Source organism: Diceros bicornis, chromosome 25 (assembly GCF_020826845.1).
Source record: "Diceros bicornis minor isolate mBicDic1 chromosome 25, mDicBic1.mat.cur, whole genome shotgun sequence".
Taxonomy (NCBI): Eukaryota; Metazoa; Chordata; class Mammalia; order Perissodactyla; family Rhinocerotidae; genus Diceros; species Diceros bicornis.
Window position 1 is genome coordinate 18,763,325 of NC_080764.1, and position 18,884 is coordinate 18,782,208.

General features: G+C 41.7%; 2 protein-coding genes across 5 annotated transcripts in view; one reads left to right on the plus strand and one right to left on the minus strand.

Moving 5' to 3' along the window:
• The window catches only part of APPL2 (adaptor protein, phosphotyrosine interacting with PH domain and leucine zipper 2), a 53,373-nt gene that overhangs the window by 32,013 nt on the left and 2,476 nt on the right, over positions 1 to 18,884 (plus strand). For both annotated transcript variants that reach the window (XM_058568523.1, XM_058568522.1), the window contains exons 10-20: positions 3,086 to 3,244; positions 4,688 to 4,876; positions 6,374 to 6,416; positions 6,498 to 6,554; positions 6,655 to 6,743; positions 11,625 to 11,783; positions 11,949 to 12,001; positions 13,679 to 13,853; positions 17,640 to 17,676; positions 17,887 to 18,027; positions 18,796 to 18,843. In XM_058568523.1, coding sequence (XP_058424506.1) covers positions 3,086 to 3,244; positions 4,688 to 4,876; positions 6,374 to 6,416; positions 6,498 to 6,554; positions 6,655 to 6,743; positions 11,625 to 11,783; positions 11,949 to 12,001; positions 13,679 to 13,853; positions 17,640 to 17,676; positions 17,887 to 18,027; positions 18,796 to 18,843 — 1,150 coding nt within the window. The remainder of the gene's footprint in view (positions 1 to 3,085; positions 3,245 to 4,687; positions 4,877 to 6,373; positions 6,417 to 6,497; positions 6,555 to 6,654; positions 6,744 to 11,624; positions 11,784 to 11,948; positions 12,002 to 13,678; positions 13,854 to 17,639; positions 17,677 to 17,886; positions 18,028 to 18,795; positions 18,844 to 18,884) is intronic.
• Positions 11,462 to 18,884, minus strand: part of WASHC4 (WASH complex subunit 4) — a 69,733-nt gene continuing 62,310 nt past the window's right edge. The window contains exons 34-35 of one of the 3 annotated variants that reach the window (XR_009223941.1): positions 11,854 to 12,054; positions 11,462 to 11,631 (exon numbers count right to left, since the gene is read on the minus strand). The gene's annotated coding sequence lies outside the window, so the exon portion shown is untranslated. Of the gene's footprint in view, positions 11,632 to 11,785; positions 12,055 to 18,884 lie in introns of those variants that run through there. The other 2 variants (XM_058568519.1, XM_058568518.1) reach the window with 2 other exon arrangements.

Sequence of the window (18,884 nt, forward strand, 5' to 3'; positions counted from 1 at the left end):
AGCAATTTGTGAAATTCGAGTTCAGTTTCTTGCCTTTTAATTTGATCGTTAGCCCCTGGGAATGTTAGGAGAAAGTGAAAGAAGGGCGCCTATTCAATTGTCACTTCATAACACTTCTCCCTTATCTCTGTCTCTTTCTTATCCTACTTTAACTCAGAATTCCATAGTTTTCCATGTTTCTGGGAGAGCCATCTGTGCTTCAGTTTTTTTCATGTTTTGCTGAGGAAGATTAGCCCTGAGCTAACATCTGTTGCCAAATCTTCCTCCACTTCTTTTTATATGTGGATTGCCGCCACAGCGGCACAGCGCCACAGCGCTTCTCCCATATATATATATACACACATATATTTTTTTTTTAATTAAGTGAAACATGCTTTTTTTTTAAAAATCTTCAAAGAGAACCAGTTGAAAGCAGTCACTTTTCTGCCCTGCTGAACGAGGGGTGTAGGTCTGCACATGGGATCCGAACCTGCGAACCCATGCTGCCAAAGTGGAACGTGCCGAACTTACCCACTACACCAAGGGGCTGGTCCCTTTTTTTTTTGGTGAGGAAGATTGTCCCTGAGCTAACGTCTGTTGCCAGTCTTCCTCTTTTTTGCTTGAGGAAGATTGTCCCTGAGCTAACGTCTGTTGCCAGTCTTCCTCTTTTTTGCTTGAGGAAGATTGTCCCTGAGCTAACATCTGTACCAATGTTCCTCTGTTTCGTATATGGGACGCCACCACAGCATGGCTTGAAGAGTGGTGTGTAGGTCTGTGCTCAGGATCCAAACCTGCGAACCCCGGTCTGCTGAAGGAAAGTGTGTGAACTTAACCACTATGCCACTGGGCCGGCCCCTCAAATTTTTTTTCATGTACTAGATTTCTTTTATTAATGAATGGTGCGACATTTGTGCCGTTTTTGAGATGCTATGGTGTACTCTCTGCAGATCCTAGAGCCTATGTCCTCTTTCTTTGTCAACATGAGTGGTTAGTAGGCCAACCAAAGTGGGGCCCCAGCCATTCCGACAGTTCCACGCGCCAGGCATTAAAGCCCTGGCTACACAGCCTTCTCTTGAGGGCTGGGTCCAGGTCTGTGAGTTGTCCCTCTGCTGCCTGACAAGGTGTATTTCATTACAGGGGCAACAGACAGCAGGCGGGGTTCCCAGTTGAACCTGGAGGCACATAACCTCCTGGTTCAAACAGCTGAAGCATTCAGTTTAAGAATTCTAATTTTCCTATTACTTTAGTTTTATATTGGTGAGTAAATAAGTACTGCCACTCCTCTCCAACCAGGAGGTGGTTTTGCAGCCACATTGCCACGCATCAGCAGCTGGCCAGTCCAGGGAGGCCAAGGAGCAGTGTCCAGTGGTGGCTCCAGAGCTCTGCGGTCCCTCCCCTGGGACCTAGGTCTATGCTGTAGCAAGATGTGAGAAGATTCGGGACCCAGCTGAAACCCAGGCAGGGGTCGTTTCCAAACACCCCACAGAGCCAGGGGCTGGTTATTTTAGTCCCTAACCCCACAGTGATACACTTCTACCTTTTTTCTTGGCTCCTTCTGTTTCTCCCATATATATATACACACACATATATATTTTTTTTTAATTAAGTGAAACATGCTTTTTTTTAAAAAATCTTCAAAGAGAACCAGTTGAAAGCAGTCACTTTTCTGCCCTGCTCCTTGAGTTCTTTGGAGCCTTGGACTAGCTCAGAGTTTTTGAACCTGGGTCTGTATGGGTTGGAGAGGGGAGGGAGAGGCAGTTACTGAAAACTCCCTGAAGTTGTGTGCAAAATGCACATGAGTATTTTTCTGGGGGAGACGATCTTTACCTTTCATCAGGTCCTCAGAGGTTTCTTACCCACAAAAACTTAAGAACCTAAGTGGTTTTGTATGCGTTGGGCTCCCTCCTTCCGCCTCCTGTACTGCTTAACGGTTTTTCTCTCATTCCATTCTCTCTGTCTTGGCAATGACAAGCAGGTTAAGCTGATGAGGTCTGTCCTCCAGCTTGCCTATCCTAAGGGCACCAGGGGGGAAGTCTCCAGTCATTCCACTCAAATGTCAGAAAAGTCAAAATTAGCTTAGATTGATGGCTTGCATCAAGTTGCATTAAACAAGATACTGGCGGTGTACATTGTGAATCTCCAAGAGGAGAACATGGAATGTACAAGCCCAAACTGATGTAATTAAAGAACCCTTTTGAGAGAAAATCCTGAAGAACTCACTTTGTGAAACCCTGGACTAGCTGGCCCCCAAAATTTCTTCTGATTTTAACATTCATAATTCAGCCTTCTCTCCTTTAACACAGTGGAGAAGTGGAGCAAGGCCTCTAAAGTTTGCTCTCTCGTGTGGGTGGGCCATGTGTTCAGCATTTTATAACCAAGACTGTCACCACTTGGTGGCGTAGCTATGGAGGCCTCACTTTGTGGGGAGAAAGGGCAGCTGCTTATTTCAAGCTAAAGCTTCCAGGTTTTCTACACCTCAGCACACACGCACATAAAAGCCAGAGCCTGGACCTCTGTGCACTCACCCTTGTTCCTACCGTGGGCATGGCTTGGCTAGCCAGCCCGTGCAGTCTCGGGCCGTTGTGTGGCTGTCATGCAAAGAGAAGCGCTGCAGCAGGCTTTGTGTTGCGCCTTGGTGCCACCTCCAGGTCATTTTCCTCTCTCCACTGGCCATCTCCACCAAGGGGGGCGCGGCAGGAATGACTGCTGTTTTCTTCCTTCCTTTCCAGCACTTGCACAGGCGACCTGCACATGCAGCCCTTGAGGATGGGCTCGTCAAAGTTTTTCTCTTAAAATTTGCTTCAACACTTTGAGCACGTTTACCACTTTGTCAGCAGAGAAATTGTTTAGCTGGGCTCAGGCATTGTGTAATGGCATTTCTTATTTAAAACATTAGTCATATAAACACTTCTCCTGATGCAGACTCGAGTCCCCATGATCCCAGCTTTCAGGGCCTAAGTTAGATAAGGTGGAGAGTTGTGGCTCCAGGGGAGGCTGCGGCTCCTGTGTAAGGCAGGAAGCCGTGGGAGATGGCTCTGCCATCTGCTGCTCAGCAGGGCTGGGTTGGCCAGTGATGAGTGACTGACCTGTCACCTTCTGTCTCAAGCATTCAGGTGGAACAGGAAGCTGAAGCGGAAAAGATGCGGGCGTCCCAGCAAGAATTACTTGCTGTTGATGAATCTGTTTACACTCCAGACTTTGATGTGTCTGCACCACAGATCAACAGGAACCTCATCCAGAAGGCTGGTTACCTTAATCTCAGAAAGTGAGAATGCCATTGCCTGCCTCTTTTTCTCAAATCTGTTCTCCCCAGGAGTAACGAGAGAGGATCTGCTGAGTGCCCCATTAAAGAGTGGGGGTACAACGCCCACCACAGCACCCCTCCCACCTGGGGCACAGGAAGCCTCTGGGCCCAGGTCTACAAGCACTGAGAGATGGGCTTGAAAGTCATGTGAGTAAGAACCCAGTGCATGGACTCCAGGGGGCAGGCCACCTCTGTCCCTGGTCACCATGGCTGTTTGCAGGCAGACTGCTCTTCACTGTCATCCTCCTGGACCAGTGAGTGTTGTTATCCCACCCCTCCCCTTCCTCCAGGCCCCTGACAGGTGGGAGCCATCAAAGCCAGAGTCTGAGGGCCAGGAAGTATTCAGAGTCATCTAGGTTCATATAGACTGAATCACATATTTAACATTCAGGTCTTTAAATGTCCATTTTGAATTAAAGGGATGATCAGGTTTAATTGCATCTAAGAGCAGAGGGAGGCTACTGTTGGGGTAGTGAAGAATCGGTTTGAGTACCGGTCAGACACCCCGCTGGGCCTCAATCGCTTATCCATAAAATAGAGCTGGTAATTGCACCTCCTTCATACAGTTGTTACAAGGATTGAATGAGGTAATTCCTAGAAGGTAGTAAGCATTCAAATGTTAGCTATTACCATTTTTTGGAAATTATTATAATTATTGAGGCAGGAAGCCTAGTGCCTTGCACATGGTTGCTACTCAGTAAATACTGACTCAAGTAAATGTATTTGGTATCCCCCAAATGGAGGATCTATGAAGAGAAATTGCCAGCTGCTGTCTTACCAGGGTAGAGCTCTTCAAAGGTCTGTAAGCTTGTTGAGATCTCAAACCAAATGTCTCCTTTAGTTCTGTACAGATAGAAAACTCCACAAGGTTCTGGTGTTCTTTGCCAGTTACTGGATTTTCCTCTTGTAAGCAGCCCACAAAACAAGAATAACATCCGGCTGAGCACAACTCAGTCTTCTAAATGCCCCAGGGTTCTGTGTGCTGTGGCCATGGTGATCCTGGTGACTGACTAGATTTAGAGCAGTTCAGCTCCACGTCTTAGAGGAATGATCTTCCAGGTTTCCAGTTCCTAATGGTGATGGACTAATTCCATTTCCAGATATCAGGTAGAGGCCAGAGTCTGGCTGCAGTGGAGGTAGGCGCATCCTGCCCACACGCTGGAGTTGGTCGTGGGTCTGGCATCTCCCATGGGAGCAGATCCCAGAATCTCCCAGATCATTTAAGCTAAATTGGACCTCTTCTGCTACTCTTTGCACTTGAGTTATTTTCAAAGCAGTTTTGCTTTAATAAAAAGAATCACATTATTTCTAAAATGCTGCCAATACCCTAAAGAGGCAGCAAGATCTTGAGGTGCCGTTCGTGCTTCCTAGTACTAATGGGCTTTTTAAAAACAATTCTTACAGTAAAACAGGGCTGGTCACCACCACTTGGGAGAGACTTTACTTCTTCACCCAAGGCGGGAATCTCATGTGTCAGCCCAGGGGAGCCGTGGCTGGAGGTTTGATCCAGGACCTGGACAACTGCTCGGTGATGGCTGTGGATTGTGAAGACCGACGATATTGCTTCCAGATCACCACTCCTAATGGAAAATCGTATGCCACACGGGTTTTATTTGGGAGGAGAACAAGTGTAGTGACTCCACCCCTGCCAGGGGCCTCCTAGCTCATTCCTACACGCCAGTCCTCCCTGGGAGAGGCTCTGTTCCGGGTACTGTTGACCTTTCGGGAGGATGTTTTCATATTCTCTTTAAGCAAGCACACATGACCTGTATGGGATCCACCCTGCCTTATTTAAGGAGTCTCGGTGAGGATTTGTCTGTGGCTTCGGAGAAGAGATGACCTATGTCTGTAAGATGGTGACAGAAGGAGCTGTTTGTCAGCACAGATTCTCAGAGAGAGAAGGCTGTGGCTACTCCTTGCCTGTTGCTGAACAAGCATTTGTGTTTGTATTATGGCAGGGCAGGGATGAGGGGGAGAATAGGTAAAAGCTGCCTGAGGAGTCCGTTGTTCTAGCTGAGACAGGAGATATGAACCATATTTTGAGCTGCAGCAGTGTCATTCGTTAGCATGCTGTCCCCACATACCCCATGTACCTCAAGGGCCCAGAAGAGGTCATGCTTTTGAAGTGGCAGCCTTGTGGTCATTCACAGTAGATCCTATCCCAGGGGATCCCCTGTCACTTAGAGCAGTGGTTTCAAACTACTACAAGGAGTTCAGAGCCCCGTGAGGTGCTCCAGGGTGCACCTGCCTCGGGAGAGTCCTTCAGTCAGCTGCTCTACTTGCATTTGCTGTCTATGTTGGGGTTCTGAGTTGAGATTTTATTTGAACAATAGCACGTTCAGGAGAGGTGGGGGGCAGTGTTGGTATGGTGTTGACCGTCTCCTCTCCCAGATTGGCAGAGCAGTTTTAGACACCATCCTTTCTCCCCGAGTGATAGGAGAAGATCTAGAAAGGGAGATGACCTAGGAAGGAAGACGCCTGCCTTCTAATTGTGGTCCCAGGCAGTTACATAACTCCTCTGGGCTTCGGTTTCCTCAGATATAAAATAGGGGTAAAATACATGTTCCCCACCTCCCATAGATGATCTGAGGAACAAAGGAACTAGCAGATGTGGAGTCCTTTTAGAGTTAAGCCTTCACAAAGGTAGGGCAGTAGTATTTGTATCCTATCTCCCTATTCCCTGGCCCTCCGTCTGCAGATTTTTTAGTTCTTGGGAAGGAGTGTAATGGCTACTAATTCCTTCCTTGGGTGTGATTGGGAGGAGTGGCTGAGCCAGAGTCCTGGTTGCCTTGGATCATCTAAGAAGGGCCAACAAGATGGTCCACACTGTAGAATCACAGACTGGGGCTAATAGATCTGAGTCCAGCCTGCTCATTTGATAGCTGAGAAAGCTGAGGCCCAGGGAAAGGAAGTATTTGGCCATGATCATGTAGTGAATGAGCAGTAGAGCCAGAACCCCATTTCTTTCCTTCCCATCATGCCGCCTTCCTGGCCCTTGCCCTTCAGGACCCCAGGCAAGTTGAGTTTATGTAGAATAATCCTCAGTCGCTGAGATCTGAGAAGCACTTATCCAGATGCATTTTATTTCAGGGGAATAATCCTCCAGGCAGAAAGCAGAAAGGAAAATGAAGAGGTAAAGGTTTTGTTTTTTTCACTTCTTTCCTAGTATAGTGGGTGACTTTGGGATTCAGCAGGTTTTTCATGTCCTCTACAGTGGATATGTGCAATAAACAACATCTCCAGGCAGATCTACTTGACTGACAACCCAGAGGTAATTAACAGCTGCCTTACCTGCATCTCAGCCCTTTGCTCAATCTGAAAGGTAAGCATCCACCTCCTGGGACTGAGCATGTCTTCCTGTGGATTTTTAGGCAGTCGCCATCAAGTTGAATCAGACAGCTCTCCAAGCAGTGACTCCTATTACAAGTTTTGGAAAAAAGCAAGAAAACTCACGCCCCAGGTAACTAAAGGACAATGGAAAACTAGTTTTTATGGAGCCAAACTATGTATTAGGAGTTTGACACAAGCTGTTTCATCCTCACAAACCACCAGGAGTAGTGTTCAGCTCTGTTGTACAGAAGCAGTAACTGTGGCTAGGAAAGGTTACATATTTTGCCCATGTTCACACCACAGATGAGGGGCAGAGCCAGGATTCAAAGCTGTCTGATTTCAGCATCCACATCCTTCCCACTGGACCGTGCCGCTGCAGTCCAGGCACACAGGACTCGCTTCTAGGGTCTTGCTAGTCAGGGGTTCTCCTCACGTTTTCTATCAGCATCAACAAAGTTATGGAACCAAAACAAAAATTTTTTAAAATAAGGAACAAAATCACCCTTTATGTGTCTGTGTTACTGCCCTGTTACGGTGCCTTATCTGCACACATACTGATATTTTCACGTGTGCATTTATTTTGCATTTTCACATGTATATTTTTTATATTTTTAAGTTTTTTCATAATTGTTCCTTTTAATAACTATATACCCTTTTCCATCATTTATTATTATTAGCTATTAAGTATTCATGTTGTCTTCCCTTCCTTTGTTTGCTATCATTTATTGTAAACATTTTCATGCACGTAGCTTTTCTTTTGTTTTGAACACTACTTTAGGATTTATTCTAGGAATCCCACCTTTTGTCTTAATGGGAGTTTCCATTTGGTTAAATAATAGAGGGCTGTGTTATTTGTCACGCTAATGAAAGCATGGCATCAAAGGGTAAATTAAAATTATGATTATATTTGGTGTCCATCTTTCAGTGTAGAAAGAACCCCCTTACATGTTTTACAGATATTATCTACTGAGTCCAGAAGAAAGTCATTCAAAAGCTCAGAGTGGTTAAGTATCTTCCCAGGGTCGCAGTGCTGTGCAGTGGTGTGGAGCCAGTGTTCACACACCTGCACTGGGTTCATGAGAAGGAGCAGTAGAAGCGAAGGCCAGAAAATAGGTTTGAGTCCAATTGTGAAAGAACTAGGAGTTAGAGACAGTGAAGCAGACCGAAGGCTCTGGGCAAAGGGGTGGCATAAGCAGAACCAGAGTAGAAAGGTTGTTCTGCAGCACTATATCAGATAGATTGGATAGATGTGCGGGGACAAGGGCAGGGCAGAAAGACCCAACAGGATGTGGCTGTAATAGTAGCTGTGAAATAGAACATGAGAACCTGAGCAAAGGTAATAAAAATGGGAAAGAGGCAACGAGTCTGAGAAACGCCTTGGTGCTGTGATGTAAGGGTTTAACAGTTCACACAGCAGCATGCTGATTAAGTCCAGCTCTAAGGAAAGCACTGTATGAATGGAAATGGAAGTGAAGATGCAGCCAGTAGGGCTAATCCGTGAGCTCTGTCTTGGGCAAATGTGTCTGTCTCCTCCTCGTAAAGCCACAAGAATGTTAGAGGGGCACCAGGGAGAACACTAGACTCGAAGTTAGGAGACATTCTAATAATAGCTCTGCCTTGAACACAGCTAGCTGTCCTTGGTGAGTCAGTCAGTTCTCTGGGCCTCTGTCTCCTTAACTTTGTGACATAAGAAGATGAGAAACGAGACGACCTCTAAGGCCCCTTCCAGCTTTAATATGCTGTCTTTCTAGGGTGCTGATGTATAGTTTAATTAGCATTAGTAATTAGAAGGTATGATTGGTTTTCTAAAAAATAATTTGCAGCTCAGATTTAATTATTCAGTAACTAATTTTTCTCCCAGTTCTAGAATGAGTAAATCACATTCTTAGACAGAAAGGACCCCACAGAAGGGACACAGAAGAATCCCTGAAAAAAAACTGACTCTAGCCGGCCAACTGAATCAACCCAGAGATTAGAAAGGTGAAAGACAGGGCTGCCAGATGGTCCCAGAGCTATGGAGGGGAGGGGTACTATCTCTCTTAGGGTCAACCCATTAAGAATAAAGAAATATTTTGATGACAGTGGGAGAAAGGAGCAGAAAAACTGTGTTCTTGGGAACAAACTGCCATTCACTTCTAAGCAAATACCATGCAAAACCGTGTTCTTGGGAACAAACTGCTATTCACTTCTAAGCAAATACCATGTGTGGCCTCCCCTCATTCTACAGGAATTATATATCTAATATTCATTCATTTATCCAGCTGTTCAACAAATGTTTGTTGATATCTGCGGTGTGCCCAGGCATTGGGCTGGGTCATGAAACTTACAGACTTGTGGGAGAAGACAGGCAAAAGGTGAACAAATACTTAGTTAAAATTGAGAAAAGTGCTATTATGTTCAAGATGAGGGTGCTGTTGTGGAGAGTAAAGAGAGACCTATGTAGGGGCTATCAGTGGAGATAATATTTAAATTGAGAAATAAAAGATGAGAAGTAGCCACTCTTGCAAATAGCCAGAGGTGGTGCGTTCCTGGTAGCAGTCATGGAGGCTATAAGGCAGAAAAGATCTTAGTGTATTTGAGGAACTGAAAGACCAGTATAACTAGACAGTGGTGGGTAAAGGGAGACGGTGGAGCAAGATGAGGTTGGGGAGGGAGGAAGACAGGGACAGATGGTGAAGGAAGTCATGCTCAGGAGCTTGGGGAGCTGTGGAAGGGTTCTGGGAGTTATGTAGGTGTGTGTGTCAGAGACAGAGAGAGAGATGATCCACTTGACGTTTTCTAAGGTCAGCTCTGGCTACTATGGAGGACACAACACAGAGCTGGGCAAGTAGGTATCCACTGAGGAGCCTGTAGCAGCAGTCCAGGTGAAGATGATGGCGTCTTAAACCAGGCTCCTGGCAGAGGAGATAAAAAGTAGATGGATTTGGGACTTATTTTAGAGGAAAAATCTATAGGACTTCGAGATGTGGAGTGGAAGAAAAAGGACAGATCAGAGGATGACCACAGTCTGGGTTGAATGATCTGGGCAGATGGTGGTGGTATTTAAAGAGATGAAAAAGAGTTGGTAGTGGGTCTCAAGAGTTCACTTTTGGACATGATAAGTTTGAGAGGCCCACTAAACATTCCAGTGAGTTGTTAAGTAGTCAACTGATGATACGAGTCTGGAGTACAAAGAAAGTGTCAGGGCTGCATATATGAATCAAGAACTCACAGGAAAATGGCAGTGGAAGAGATCATCTAGGGAGAGAGTGTAGAGGGAAAAGAGTGGGGCCTAGGACAGAATCCTAAAGAACTCCAACATTTGGAGTAGAGGAGAAGGAGCCTGCCAAAGACACTGAGAAACATCAAGAAAAATGGCATCAGCAGAAACCAAGAAGAATTTTAAGGAGAGGTCAGTTATGTTAGATGCTTTGAGAGATCAAGGAGGAGGATGACCACAAAGTGTCCATTAGAGTTGGTGACCTAGAGATCACAGGTAATGCTTTACATCATGTCACTCCTCTGTTCAGAGAGTCTTCAGTGCCTCCCTATTCTGTAGAGTCAAGTTCAGACCCCACCTGATGGTGTTAACAGCCCTTTACAACCTGGCCCCATCCTATCTTTGTTGTATTATCTCCCCTTAGACCCTCTGGGGAGCCAAAGTCTTGGGCTCACTTCCTCCCCTTTAAGCTTCTACTCATCCCTTCCTCTGGTGCTTATCACTTATTAAATCATACCCCTCTCTTAAAGACTGGATCAAACACAGATGTGAGTCTACCATTTTGGATTACTGAGGCAGTGTGGCATCATGGGAAAGCACTATACTGGCAGTGAGGAGACCTCAGTTCTTAATCTACTCACCCACCAGATAATTGAGTGCCTTCAGTATTACTCAGTTTCTCTAGAGACCTCAGTTTCGTTTTCTGTTAAGGATGGGGGTTAAACTGAATGGTCTCTACTTGCAGTGACTGTCTACCAGCCTATCTGTTGTGTTTCTAGCCACTTTCCATTTAGTATGCTCATTTGTCAAATGGGATTATAAAGTAGTTTCATACAATCGATTCAGTTATTGATGTACCTGAGGAATATTAAAATACTGATATACAAAATATCAAATGAACAGAAAGATATGGGAGCATTTTAATAGTCCAAACAGCATAAGAAATCAAAATACTGTGACATTCTTTGCCCCGCAAAGGAGTTGACATTCTAGCTGGGGAGAAAAGATTATAAAAATATGAGAAGTTCAATTATGGCATTCTGACACTGGAAGAGAAGAAACATGGTGGCACATGATTAATCACTATACAGACAGTACTCTCCTTTTATGTGCCACAATCTCAGTAGCAACGTGTGGGCACAGTGCTAAGGGCAAGAGCCACATAGGGGTACCAGACTTTCCCTGGGACTTACTGAGAAGAACCACTGGAGTGCGGAGGAGGGAGAGGGTCAGGGTGGCTTGAAAGGCTTAGTGGATGAATAGGAATTGGAGCTGGTGTTTGGAGTACAGGAGAGCTGGGTAAGCAGCAGAATTGAGATGAAGACCCAAAGAACAGCATATGGTGTGTCTGGTGTAGCTCTAGTGGAGGGCACACTGAGGGAATGGAGAGGGAGGCCCTCAGGAGAAATTAGAGCCAGGGGGTGGTTGAATGCTAGGCCAAGATGTAATATTCGTTCAGCTAACATTTTTGAATGCCTGCTATGTCCCAAGCAATAAATATGCTCTAGCCCCTGCCCTCATAAACGAAAGATACAAAGAGAAAATCAGTAGATACTGTAATAAATAGTCTAACACAATGCAGAATGCTGTGCAGCAGAGCTAACTACAGGTAGTGGGGAGATCTGAAGGATTTTACCCAAGGATGTGAATGACATTTTTCAAAGATTTATTTGTAGAATGGGTTGAAGGATTGATTGAAATTTTCTTCCTTGTCCATCACATCAGCATTCAACATGTATTCATTTGATTTTAAGGCAAAGGTTAAGAGGGATTTGTTTGACTTTTTTTTTCCTCTCCTATTTTGTACTCCAGCCAAAACCTGAAAAATTCAGAGATGGAAAATGACAAGATTGTTCCCAAAGCAACAGTTAATATACCTGAACCTGAACAACTAATTGCACCTGGAACACCTATTCAATTTGATATTGTACTTCCTGCTACAGAATTCCTTGATCAGAACAGAGGGAGCAGGTATGGGCTAAGGGAGGTTACCTCTGGGACAAAAGAAAATAAATTTGACATCTTTTGTGTCCCCACCCACCTCCCAAGACTGTTGCCATTCTGATTTAGAGTTGAAGTGTTAAGTGCCTTTTAGCTGAAACTTTCAAGATTGTTTGACAGTGGTTATTCCTCTAGGCGTATCAACCCTTTTGGTGAAACTGAGGATGAGACATTTCCAGAAGCAGAAGGTAAGAGGCTAGTTTGGTGTGCTTCTTCTTTCCCGCACACAAGTGACCAGGGCCTTTGAATAAGATGTGAAATTATGTTTTAGAGATCTATGACTTGAAATTTGAATTGAAATTATGACCCACAGATTTGTTGTTTTCTGTGGGAACTCATTAGGACATGTGCAGTTAGAGCAAGTCTTGGATAAAAACTGAGGGGAAACTGACAGATCTTCTACAACTGTTGTACCATTAGTCACATTCATACCCTTTTTGTAGCTCCTGTGTAGAAATGGTGCCACATCTAAATCTGGTATCAAATTACTACAAAACAAACTCAAAGAGGATAAAATGGTCACATTAAAATACAGTCTGGGTGAGTCATAAATATGCTATCTCATTCTAGAAAACCAAAGGCATAAATAAAAACTCATTCTTGAATCTGAAGATGACATGAATAAATGGTATTTAATTTGTTCATATTCAGATTTTTAATGTTTATTATCATCGTACATAAGCACACACTCAGTAGAGCAGACCAGAACCTACTATTCCACAGAGCAGTACTTGAGTTCCCAGCCAAGGCAATTTAGTAGCTAGAAGTGCTGGCAAGACCTCATTTTAACACAGCTTCATGACTGGAGCCTGAGAGGATCATCAGAATGAAATGCCACTTATTTAAATTTAAAAGTAGAACGTAAGAATTGGCACTCCTTACAGCTTTAGGCAAAAAAAAAAAAAATACGATGTTAATAGGCCATGCCTCAAATCTGACTCTCCACTTGTATCTAGCTGACTTCATATGACCACACTGTTTGTAAACAGTCTACACAATCAACTTTCAAACTTGTAAAAACTGTCTTCATATGGAAGTAACCATGTATAGTATCAGTTATATTTTCCTAATGAATTCTTTAACCCTCAAGTTATTCTTAGGGACAAGGATACTAATAGGGAGGGCAAATGAGGAAAAAGTAGGCTTCTTAGTTTAAAATGGTGCATAAGTGAATTATTGTTTTTACAGAAAAAAAAAAAAGACCTTTAAACCTTCATGATCTTCCAGTTACGGTTGCTGTTACTCAGTTTTGTCAGGTTGTGTGCCATTATCAAGAAGCCAATACTGGAAATTCATTAGAATTAAATAATAAAATAAACTTATTTTAGTTTAAGACCTCCATTAGTTTATGGAATATCATCACTGCCCTTCAGTAATAAATGAAGTATATGAATTGAATGAGACCCAACATCAGGTCTTACTTTCTTCAAATAAATTTTCTTCTAAAACAAGACTTTGTCAGTGGGCCAAGGTAATGAATTTTCTATTGTCTAGTGGAAAAGCTCTTATTTTCAGAGAAAAGATAAGATGCATACACTGCCACCTACATGAAGTCACCCAGAGTTTTAGGCTAGAAGGATGTTCCTCTGGTACCGCTGTTTCATTTTATAAATGAAGAGGGGCTTTTCTAGTCAAATGAGGTAGTTCCAGACAGACCAAATATAGACAAGAGGAGATTCAGAGCTTTGGCACTTTGGGGTTTGTAAAAGCAGTTTTGAGAAATAAGGGTAGAAAGCCCTCCATAGAGAGCAAACCAAACCTGAGGTCTTCAGCCTGTTCTCAGACCGGCACATCTGATCCTGGTGTGCAGATCACCAGCAGGCAGGAAGTGAATGTGATCCTGAGCATAAAATGCTCTCTTGCAGATTCTCTTTTGCAACAGATGTTTATAGTTCGGTTTTTGGGATCAATGGCAGTTAAAACAGACAACACTGCTGAAGTGATTTATGAAGCCATGAGACAAGTGTTGGCTGCTCGGGCTATTCATAACATCTTCCGTATGACAGAATCCCATCTGATGGTCACCAGTCAAACTCTGAGGTAGACTGTTTCATTTTCAGACTTTCTTTTTTTTTTTTTTATTGCAGTAACATTGGTTTATAACGTATAAATTTCAGGTGTACAATATTATACTTCTGTTTCTGCACAGATTACATCATGTCAGACTTTCTTATAGCTTCATCTGATTTCCCTTTTAAGAATGTTCATGCTAGAATATTTGTCTGATTAGAGTGTCTGTGCCCTACTCCTTTTTACATTTTGATTTTATAAGAAGTATTGGATAGAAGATGCTCCCTTAAAGACAAGAACTGATATCTTTAGAAATTTAGTAGTGAATGAATACTATTGTTCATAAAGACGCCACCACTCTAGGGTTACTCTCTTTATCTCAGAGCTTGAAAACAGGTTTTTTGTTTTTCATTTCTGAGAGTGTTGTGACAACAGAACATAAACCTGCTTGAGATAACGAGACCAACAGGGGGAAAATCTGATTAGTATCTGTTGGGGTCAAAATTAAAGAAGCCAAGCAATGTTAACTACGTGATTTGGGGTTTCAGGTAATATGATCTACATGAATGATGGCAAATGACTATCAAGCCATGGGTAGCCCATGCCTTATTAAGAGTTGCACTGTCTGTAGCCACATGTAGCACTTGAAACATAACTAGGCTGAAGTGAGATGTGTTTTAAGTACAAGAAAAACACCAAATTTCTAAGATCTTGTACTACCCCCCCAAAAAGAATGCAAAATATCTCATTAATTTTTATATTTAATAACATGTCTAGCCCGTAATATTTTAGATCTACTAGATTAAATAAAGTATATTAAATTAATTTCACCTGTTTCTTTTCACTTTTTTTTAATGTGGCTGCTAGAAAAATTTAAATTATGTATGAGGCTTCCATTATATTTCTGTGGGACAGCAGCACTGCTTTAGAGCCAAAATGTCTAGGTTTATTCCTGGCTTTGGCATTTACTAGTTGTATGACCTTGGGCAAGCTGTGCCTTGGTTTCTTCAGCTATAAAATGAAAATAACTGTATGCACACCCCATAGTGTTGTCATGAGGAATAAATGAGTTAATACATGTAAAATATTCACAACCATGACTGGCATATAGAAAGTATTTGATAAATGTTAGCTTCGTTAACTAAGACTTGAGCAAAAATCAGAATATAGTTTATTCCATTCATTCAAATCAGATATTTCATTTCTTTATAAACCTTATACTGAGAATTGTATTCTTACCAATAAAACCTTATATTTATTTAAAGCTTTTCTCCAAATATGTCCTGGACCTTTTATAGCCGTTGGCTCATTGTTCTTATAATCTCCACCAAAAAGATGAGAGTAAATCCATGTAAAAGCACTGAAAAACTGTAGTGCATCAAAGAATGCTATCAAAAAAAGTGCAAAGACAACCCAGAGAATGGAAGAAAATACTTGTAAATTATATATCTAATAAAGGTGTAGTATCCAGAATATATAAAGAACTCTTACAAATCAGCAACAAGACCAAAAAAAAAAAAAACAATAAAAAAATGGATGAAGAACTTGAATAGACATCTCTCCAAAGATATACAAATGGCCAACAAGCACTGAAAAGATGCTCAATGTCATTAGGGAAATGCAAATCAAATCCACAATGAGATACCACTTCACACCCACTAGGATGGCCATAATTTTTTTTTCAAGGAAAATAACAAGTGTTAGCAAGAATGTGAAGAAATTGGATGGAACCCATTGCTAGTGGGAATGTAAAATGGTTCAGCCAGCCACTGTGAGAAATAGTTTGGCAGTTCCTCTGTAAGTTAAACATAGAATTCCACTCCTCAGTGGATACCCAAAAGAATTGAAAACAAGTGTTCAAACAAAAACTTTACCCCAACATTCATGACAGTACTATTCACAATTGCTAAAAGGTGGAAACAATCCAGATATCCATCAGCAAATGTGGTATATCCATACAATGGAATATTATTCAGCCTTAAAAAGGAATGAAGTACATGCTACAACATGGACGAACTTTGAAAACATAATGCTAACTGACAGCAGAGACATATCACATATTGTATGATCATTTATATGAAATATCCAGAATAGGCAAATCCGTAGAGATAGAAACCAGATTAGTGGTTGCCGAAAGCTAAGAGGAAGGAGGAATGGGGAGTGACTGCTTAATGGGTATGGAGTTTCCTTTTGAGATGATGAAGATATTCTGTCACTAGATAGTGGTGACAGTTGTACAACGTTGTGAATGTACTAAATGTCAGTAATGATCAATTTTATGTTAGGTGTATTTCACCACAGTACACACACACACACTCCTACACACCCATAGTGGAATTCGTAGGTTTTGAGACTATTTAGAAGTCACACAGAAAATCAGATCTTAAGCGGCAAATCCAGGTTATCTGATTTAGACAGCAGACTTTTAAAAGTTACTCACAAAATATGATATGCATGTTTTAAGTTTTCATATATAGAAAATTTTTACAAAACAAGAAAATTATCCCAACTTGAGGGAAACTGTGATGTATCTTTTAAAAATCATTAAATTCATACCCACTATTAATAGGGATACAAATAAAAATAACATTTATTTAGCTTTGTAGTTAACTTAAAATTCCATACACATCTCCTCCTTGTCTTAACCTTCTCTTTGAAGTGGGGTTTCTTATCCGTTTTACCGACGAAGCAGTTGAGAGAAGTCAGGGTGAGTTACACATAACAAGATCATAAAGTGAGTAGACAGGTTAGAATTCAGTCTTGAGCCCTCGGATTATAAATCCCATGCTTTAGTGAGTATAATTGCATGTATTTCAAATTGTAACCATATTTTTAGGTAGCAGCTTTATTGAGATGTAACTTACATATGATACAATTCACCCATTTAAAGTGTTTTTAATATATTCAGAGTTGTGTAACCATCACTACCAACAGTTTTAGAAGATTTTCATCACCCCCCAAGAAAACCCATACCCATTAGCAGTCATTCCCTTTTTCCTTGCAACCCACCCAGCCCTAGGCAGCCACTAACCACTAATTTTGCTGTCTCTACAGATTAGCCTATTCTGGACATTTAATATAAATGGAATTATAATTTTTTTTTTTAAAGAGAATAGATTTTTTTCCTTTCATCTATGAAACTTATAGCAAATCTATAATAATTTACATAAAATACCATGTGTTAGAAAGTAGACATTTATATCTAAGATAGCAACAAATTCTCTAATGTAGTTTATTTCCCCAGGTACATCGTGATTATTAGATGATGCTTAAAATATTGTTAAAGAATATATCTAAAATACCTTCTTAAAGAATACTCCTCCTGCACCCAAACTGATATAGTTTTGTTAAAATCCCTTCACTATGCTCCCACCCCTACCCCATATTTAAAAGAAAAAAAATTTGCTAAACTCAGAAGAATCAGTTGACCTCGCACTTCAGGCAAACAGTAGTCAATAAATGTTTGTTGAGAAGGCGGCTGTACAGAATAGGATCCATCCGTATGATACAGCACAACTATTGAGAATTATAATGCTGCCTTTTTGGATTAGCACTAAAATATTGTGAAATTAGTTCTCTAGTTGCTATAATCTTCCATTAAAGATACCCTGAGCTTTAACTACACAGGTTCAACAAAGGCAGAAACCATGGCACGTCCTCCCTTTGGATGGTCACATGGAGTTCTCGCCTCAGCGAGGCCTTATATTTTCATATTTGGAGGGTATTTGTGTGACTTCATTCTGAACTTCCACAAACTCTTCTAAGAGTATAAGTTTAGCCAACATTTGTGACATAATGAATCTCTTCAAATTTCAGGTTGATAGATCCCCAGACTCAAGTAACAAGGGCCAACGTAAGTACCCTCGTGCATGCTATTTTAGTGATTCCTCCTTAATTCACCTTTGTAGCCACCTTAAACGCAAAGTAAGCACTTTATAAATTTTATTTGCCATGATTTGGTAACTAATAGTGCACTTTTTCCTTTTTCCATGGGTAATGACTTTGTCTGATTTTTAATTCCAGTTTGTTGTGTGATATTCAGTCTATTCCTATTTTTTCCCAGTTTGAACTTACCAGTGTCACCCAGTTTGCTGCTCATCAAGAAAACAAGAGACTGGTTGGTTTTGTGGTCCGCATGCCCGAATCCACAGGCGGAGAGTCTCTGAGCACATACGTTTTTGAAAGCAACTCAGAAGGCGAAAAGGTCTTGCTATTTTTTTCATCTTAAGATTCCATAATATCTGAGTCCAAACGAAGGTATTTAAAGGAGTTTTTTACACCATCCCCCTGGAATTTAGTTGACTATTCTGCATGTCCCCATCAAGGAGTTTAGATAATACCACCTCTTGGGAAGGCCCCACTGAAAGAAAACTGACTGGAGTAAAATTTCCCTGTCAACCAGAATAGATCAGAAGAACTTTAATGGTGAGATATAATTGTTTAGTAGAGATATCAGGAAACATTAAAAGCAGTTCCCCTCAGATTTATTCTTTTTAAAAAAATGAAAGCAAAAGTTACAATGGAGAAAATCTAGTCTCAGAGAGTAAACCATCTGAGGTGATCGTTTCGTATGAAAAACTCGGACAGCATTCACTACTTAGAATTAATCAAAATTAATCAACCCTTCTTTCAGAAAGTACCTGTTTGCCACTGTGTGTCTGAACATGTAGTGGCTAAATATAGTTGAGAGAAAGGAAAAAAGTATCCCGTTAAGAATTTTAAACACTGGAGTAAGTTCAGTTTTCACTTACCTGGATATCTTTTATAACACACAAATTGGCAACAGGAGACCTGGACAGATGGATGCTAATGTTCAGAGCCCCATGTGATGAGTCTTCTACAGCCAGGTCCCCTGTCCCCATGTTGATGTGAGCAGACAGTGACCTCACTGTACTTCCACAGTCACATTTTTCCTAAAATTCTTTATCCCTTTTCTACCTTTGCCAAACACTACTTTTCTTGTCTTTTGCAGATATGTTATGCTATTAATTTGGGAAAAGAAATCATTGAGGTTCAGAAGGTAAGATGCATTTTAGTGCTGGTTCAATGACTACTCAAAAG